We start from the raw sequence: 7115 nt of genomic DNA on the forward strand, positions 1-7115 counted from the left end.
TTTCCTGCCATGGCAGGGGGTCGGACTAGATGATCTATTCAGGTCCCTTCCGACTCTAGAAATTATGAAACTATGAATTGGTGGGCCGGATCCAGCCCACAGGCTGCATGTTGCCCACTCCTGGTTTAGCTTCTGCCCTGGCTAGAACGGTATGCAGTGGTACCACAGAGACAGAGACAAACTGTTAAAAGGGTTGTGAGAAGAAATAATATGCAAAACTACCAGGGAACTGCAAATGCCCTACTGAGGAGACTCATTCAACAGCACCTTTTGCATCCAGCATACCCAGATGGTGGTGAATAGCTTCTACACACTCGGAGGATTTTTACAATGACTACACAGGCTGCAAACCATGCTTGATGTATCCCACTTTAACATGGGACATGGGAAAGGTAAGTAGAGAGGGCACATAGAAACCTAGTAGCAAACACAACCATCTTGAGAGAAATAAGTTGGAGAGGCTGTTTGCAGCAATTGCAAAGTTGCTAAAAAACACCTGATTTCCAGTTTATGTGAACAGGAATTATGATCAGGCCTCATAGTAAAACCCTGGCCATTGGAACCACTGAGCACTACAAGGTCCTTGAACAGAACATAAATAGGATAAATATATCCTCTGGTTAAGAAAAATTTTCAGGGCTTTTCCTTTATTCCTCCCTTTTAACCAACATACAATAGTAAAGCACAATTTAGAGTTCCATCCTTGGTTCAGTAGAGTTTACTGCTGGCAGCAAGGCATCTCATTAAGCAGAATTTATGGTGTACTCCCCCCGTCCCCCCAGTCAAACCAGCAGCCATTCCCACTCGCTAGGATTTGGTTAAAACAGCTGAGACACATCCCAGTAAAATAGTTGTTTTACTTAAACCCATTTCCACTGTTATTTACTCTCAATTTATGACAAAATATCTTAGGAGACTAGAAAAGAAAATATTTGATCCCTGGACTACTTCATGTTAATGAAGTGACTGCAGAATAGGGGGTAGCTGTGGTTAAACTCAACTCAACTAAAATTTGCAATTTTCCCTTGGCACATTTTAATTAACTTGTTTGGGTGGGGAGAGAAATCAAAGATTAATATTAACCAATCCAAACCGAATACTGCCAGGCATTAAATATCCTATTTGGGGTTAGGCAGGGCACCAATCTCCCTCAGAACTTTCATGCTCATGCCCTTCAAGATTGATAATGATATTTCATTAGGTGTAAGATGAGCACAACCCTCCCATCGCCCAATGCTACCCAATGCCGTCAAGTGCACAGCTGCCTCTCATGTGTGCTGCCTTTGGCCTTGAGCAGAAAGCCATTTTTACAGCAAGAGAGTTCAACACTAACCACACGGACCACCACTCAGCTACAGCATGGAGGACAGCCAAAGTCCTAAAGTGTGACGGACATTAAGTACTTTGGGTTCATTCAATAAAGCTTGCAGACAAATACAATGGAAGATTGTTTTCCCAGTGTCTTTCCCCTGCTGAGGTAACACAGATTCAAAGGAGGCATCTCAGGAGACTATTGCCTTGAGACAAATTGTTAAGAACAGTACTGCTTTTCCAGATATTTCACCTTCCACCTTCTTTGCCTTTGCATAGCCCTACCTCTGCAGGGAAACTGGCAAAGCTAAAAGGTGTCTTAGACAATAATGCAACCTCACTGTTGCTCTCCTCATACTTCAAAATTGGAAAAATGGAGGCAAGAAGTTGTAGGAAGCCATTATCAGAGGCAGGCACATAGCTCTGCCCAGGACTGTGGAAAGCAGTGCACAGAGAAAAAGCCCTTGAGATAGAATCCTAGGAATATTAAGGTCAAATGAGATGCCTCCTTGCTTGTGGAAGAATGTACCTTGAGGGTGGAACACAGCATCTCCGTCTCACCCAGGGATTTCTGGAGTGACTTAATGGTGGCGTTGCGTACGTCTAGTGTCTCCCTAAGCAAGTCCATAATGGCCTGGCACTCCCGCTTCTCTGTCTCTGAAAGGAAATATGCAAGTAGCACTTAGAATATCCCAAGATCAGGCAGCCATGTGTCCCACTATTCTGAACAGCAATATGGCTGAAGGATGAGACATTCAACTACAACATTCAACTACACCATTTGGAAACTGCCAGAAGCCAGAAGCTGCTTCCAGCACTGGTGGGCTCCCAGCTTCTCCAGTAAAAAGCTGTAAGTTCCTCTCAAGGATTGTTTGGTGCTGATCTAGCTTGCTCAATATGGATCAATTTAACTCTTGATGCCACCACCAGCTACTGAGCTCAGCACTGTTTCTGCAGACTAATGATTACAAAACTACAAAGTTCAGGTAACTTACCTTGACATGTTCTCTCAGTATAAACCTTGTGTGTTGGGTCCATGCTTAAATGTCTGTTGGATGATACTGTGAACAGCACCACAGTGTCTACACTGCAGAGCAATTAGACTGCTGTGGCATTATACTGCTAACACTCACCTTCACCTGTGCACATGTCTAAGGGTAAGATCAAATATATAAGCCAAAAGAGGCATTAAGACAAAGCTTTACAAGACACTGGGGACCTCAAAAGCTACATGGCACTTTATTAAGGCAGTTTTATCTTTCTGGAGCACTCCTACATTTTGCAGGTCAAAAGGCCTTAAAGTCACATTATTCCAATTATCCTTTGCCCGTGCTAGCATTCCCAATAATGACCTTTTAGCTGCCAGGGATAAAAGAATGAAATGGTAGTGTCTGCATTCAGCCATGCAAGTCAGAGGATGGTGCTAAAAATGGAATGCTTTAGAAAGAGGGCTGTAATTGACTGAGGAATAGAAAGATTACTAATACACTGAGCTGATGGAGTTTACACAGAATGTTTTGTACCAATGAAAAGCTGTGATCTCAGTTCTATTGTGGTATAAAGTAATGACCCCTCAGATGATCAGTGTAGAATACATTAAGTTGTGGGCATAAAACTTTCAATAACTTTAACCCTGTTTGTTTCCCTGCTTGGTTCCATTTTCTCTCTCTGGTTGGACCCAACAGTTCCTGGAGACCTGTTTGTGTAGCTATTTCTTCTTCTAAGCCCTCCAGCTTCTTAGTCCTACCATATCCGGAGGCAGTGACTTTTTGACCTCCTCTTTACCTAATGGAAGCAGAGGTGGGTAGTGAAGGTGTTTTCAAAAGGATGAATCAGACAGAAACAGAACTCAAGAGGGCAGGAAACCCCAGTCAGAAGAAAGCTCTCTCTGCTGGAATGGGGGAACAGCTTCAGTTTTAACATCTACGAATCAGAAGCTGACTGGGCCCTAGGCAGTTCTGGATAGTATTTTAGCAGGAATCCTAGCACTCCTCCCTAGAAAGAGGAAGATATCAGCTCTCTACCAGGTCACAGTACATGATCACTCACAAGTGAATCGGCCTTGATAAAGAATGCTGGTAGTTTTTCAAACTCTGCTTTCAGCTCAAATATCTAGCAAATATTTCTGTCTGTTTTGCAGAGAGGTTGTAAGAGCCCATGAGGGGGCAGGGGATGGGGGTAGGAGAGAAGGAAGAGGACTCTTGAAGTGCTGAGACCCCCTTTGTTCCCATGTCTTTGGATTTCTGTCACACAGACTGACTGACACTTTCCTTTTGCTGCTCATGACTCATGTTCTGATGACAGGCTGCCTACAGACAATGCTTAAAACCCATTGACAAGTCTCCAGGGCTTTCACTTCCCTGCCTTCCTCAGACACTCTAAAATTAGAGAGATCCAGCTCTTTGAAGCAACGAGAAAATGGAAATGCACACATCGAACTACACCTGCTCCTCTGGGGATCCATTGCATCTGAGCAGCTAAAAAAGCCCCAAAATTCTCCTTCTTCTGTTTGGGTCCCAATTATACTTCCTCTTCCACCACTTCACACTAGAAGTGAGTCCTAGGCACTTGGCAACTCTGAGTGTCTTGATGAGCAGGCCTAATTTAACAAAAGGAGGTCGCTTTCAGCAGCTCCTCCTCTGGAATAACAGTGGCACTTGGACTTCTGTAGCCTGTCAACTAGGACAAACTTGCAGAGGACATAAAAATTACTGTGCAGCTGGGCATACGCTGCACAGCTTGCAGCCCAAGCTGTCATGTAAGTCCCAGACTTGAATTCAAAATCTACAGGTTTCTCCTCAGAGGACAGCTCGGAGGAGATACAGTCCAAGCAAACCCAAGACTTCCGTTCCCCTGTGCTCTGTTTCATAAAAGCAAACTGTAGCATACTGTACAAAGGGGTGATGCCCAAGCCTACAAGTGCTCTGATTTTTCTGTGCCAAACTGACCTTAATACTGACATAGGGAGAAAAAAAACCAATTAAAAGCCACAAACTGTAGGAAGCTCCAAGCCTGCTGATCCCCTTCTGCTGCCTCCTCCTCTCACAACCTACAGATGGACAGAAAGCTTTTTGCTTCCTTTCTGAACTCACCTTTCATGTACAGCTGTGCTTTCACCTTGTCCAGTTCATTCTGTAATAAATCATGCAGAGGACCAAATTAGAAGCAGCACTACATGGTAAGCTTCACTTTACTTAAAAGTACTGTGCTTACAGCTTGTAGTCTTCCTAAGTCCTTTCCCCTTGTGGGACAACCATAGTGATATTTGCTGAGAGCAGAACACAATAGCAACGTGTACCCTTGTTATATGCAACAAAACCAAGTGTTACTATAAGCAATGTGGGGAGCATCTCCAACTGGCAGTGTTTTGGGAGAAGAACAAGATTGCAAAGAACATCCCAATCTTGTCTTATCCTTGTCAACCTCCTGTTTCTCACACTGTCAGTCATTTTGGTTTAGTTGAACAACTTTGGAAGACTCTTGGGAAAACAGGAGAAATTAGAGAGGGGACCCTCCCCCTGAAACACTGATTTAAAAACCTCAAATCTGCATTTTTCTACAATTAAAATTAAATACTACCATTATGTAGGTATCAGTTGAACGCAATATGTTTATGGATATATTTACAATATTAAAGCTATTTGGAAGCCTACCAATGCCTCAATCATTTTAATAAAATACACTTCAAATACCTCTATATTTTGGTGTTTGATTTTGTTTGGGTTTTTTAAAACCACAGAAATTCAGAGCTCCCTCTGCCCCTTTCACATATCAGGACATGGGTCCAGCTACAGCTGTGACCCCTGCTGTTTTGTAGTGCTGAGCAGCCCTGCCCATGCTGTTGACCCTCACTCCCAACTCACAGCCCTCCACCCCACCAGATGCCCCTCACTCCCAACCCACAGCCCCAATCCTGCCAGCCCTGCTGGTGCCCCTCACTCCTGACCCACAGCCCTCCACCCCTCCAGATGCCCCTAACTCCCAAGCTGAATCCCCAACCCCTCACCCATGCCTCTCACTCTTGACCTAGTGCCATACTCTACCAGTGCCCCTCACTCCCAACCCACAGTCCCCCCTTCTCCACCAACCCTGCTAAAGGGGGCTTCCAGCTGCCAGGGCTACAGGACCTGGGCCAGTAGGCCCCTGCTCTGCCCCCCCACCAGCAGTGCTTGAACCCTGGCTGCCACACGCAGGAGGCAGTGACTGTTGCAGCTATTCTACTGCTCTCCACGTGGGGGCCTCTGTGGCCCAGCAAACAGGATCTGGCAGGGGCGGGAGGAGCACAGAGGAGGAGGCTTGGTGCAGCCACCACTACCAAGAGCCCTGCACCAGCCATGGTGCCATGGTGAGCTGCCCCCTGCCCACCTGGCAGCAGCAGAGGGACACAATACTGTGCTGCTGCCCCTGCTGCTTCCAGGAAGAACCTCACCACGACAGCGTGGGGCGCTAAGCAGCAGTAGCATCGAGCCTCACTGTGTCAGGTCGCATTCACTGGGCCATAGAGGACCCAGAAGGGGAAGCAGCAGGGTGGGGAGTCCCAAGCCCTGCAGTGGGCAGCCTGCCTCCACTCCATGTACAAATCAGGAGGGACACGTGTCCCCCCTGGAAGTGAACGTGACAGCAGGGAGCTAGCCCCCTTGATGCCCTGAGGATGGGCTGTGTGCGCTCCATCCCGTTTTCTGGCTAGGCCCTGCAGCTGCGCATTCCTGCCCCAGCCCCGAAACATGGCCCAACTGGCCAGCACCCCCAGCCCTGCCCCACTCACTCCTTCACTGTGGGGGCTTCAATCTCTCCCCTGCTCCCAACCCCGCCAGACTTACCTGCAGGCAGCTGCTCTCCACCAATGCCTGGCTGTACTGCTGGCTATATGGATACCCATATGCACATGGCGCCCCCTGCATCCCATGCTCCCTAACCCCAAGCAGCTCCTTGCAGGCTGGAACTTTCCAGCTTGCAGAGGGAAACCTATGGTTTCCCATGTTTTTCTCCTTTAAAGGAGAAAAAAAAATCTACATTTTTCTACAGTGAACAGAAAACCTGGATCCTTGACAATGATAAAATCACTGCAGGCAGTGTTGACAAGCTTTAAGAATAAGGTAAAATTAAAGACAGGGAATATTTAGGCTGAGCCTGAAGGAAAAAATTCCTCAACAGTAAGATGTTACAAGTGTGGAATAGTCTCCAAAGGGAAGAGTAACCTGTTACAGGGAGAAAATTTGGATAATCAGAAAGCATTTCCATCTCCCTTTACTTAAGACTTAGTCATTCTATATATGATTCTATACTGTGAGCTAAGCTTTATCTAAAACAGGAGTGGGCAAAATACGGCCCACGGGCCGGATTTGGCCTCTGAGGCCATTCTATCCAGCCTGAGAGGCCCCTAAAAAATTTAGAAAATTAATATTTCTCTGCCCTTGGCTCCTGTCAAAAAAGACAGGAGCCAAGGGCAGTAGGACCCAGGGGAAGCCGGCAGACTCCCACAACAGCAGGGCCCACTCGGCCCCGCCCCCAATAGTTGGAAACCCCAGTGGGAGCTTCTGGCCTGGGACCATGTGGCTGACCCTTGTGGGAACCGCAGGTAAGGGGGAAGGCCAGGGGAGGACCCAGGGCAGGGAAGGAGCCCTGGGAAACGTGGCCCGGGGAAAAGCTGAGCATGGGGGGGTGGGGGAAAGCGGCTCTTCACCCACCCGGTGGCCAGCGCCCCATGCTGCAGCTGCTCACAGCCTGTGTGGGGCTGCCTGTATCTGCTCTGGGCAGCCCTGCACCGGTTGTAAGCAGCTGCAGCAGGGAGCACTGACCACGAG

General features: G+C 47.3%; 1 protein-coding gene across 3 annotated transcripts in view; it reads right to left on the reverse strand.

Annotated features, from left to right (window-relative positions):
- The window catches only part of TRAIP (TRAF interacting protein), a 34854-nt gene that overhangs the window by 16389 nt on the left and 11350 nt on the right, over positions 1–7115 (reverse strand). For all 3 annotated transcript variants that reach the window (XM_019547518.1, XM_019547520.1, XM_019547521.1), the window contains 2 exons: positions 4404–4443; positions 1841–1968 (listed from right to left, as the gene is read on the reverse strand). In XM_019547518.1, the coding sequence (XP_019403063.1) occupies positions 1841–1968; positions 4404–4443 (168 nt within the window). The remainder of the gene's footprint in view (positions 1–1840; positions 1969–4403; positions 4444–7115) is intronic.

The sequence above is a fragment of the Crocodylus porosus genome, unplaced genomic scaffold, assembly GCF_001723895.1.
Source record: "Crocodylus porosus isolate Cpor-Errol unplaced genomic scaffold, CroPor_comp1, whole genome shotgun sequence".
Taxonomy (NCBI): domain Eukaryota; kingdom Metazoa; phylum Chordata; order Crocodylia; family Crocodylidae; genus Crocodylus; species Crocodylus porosus.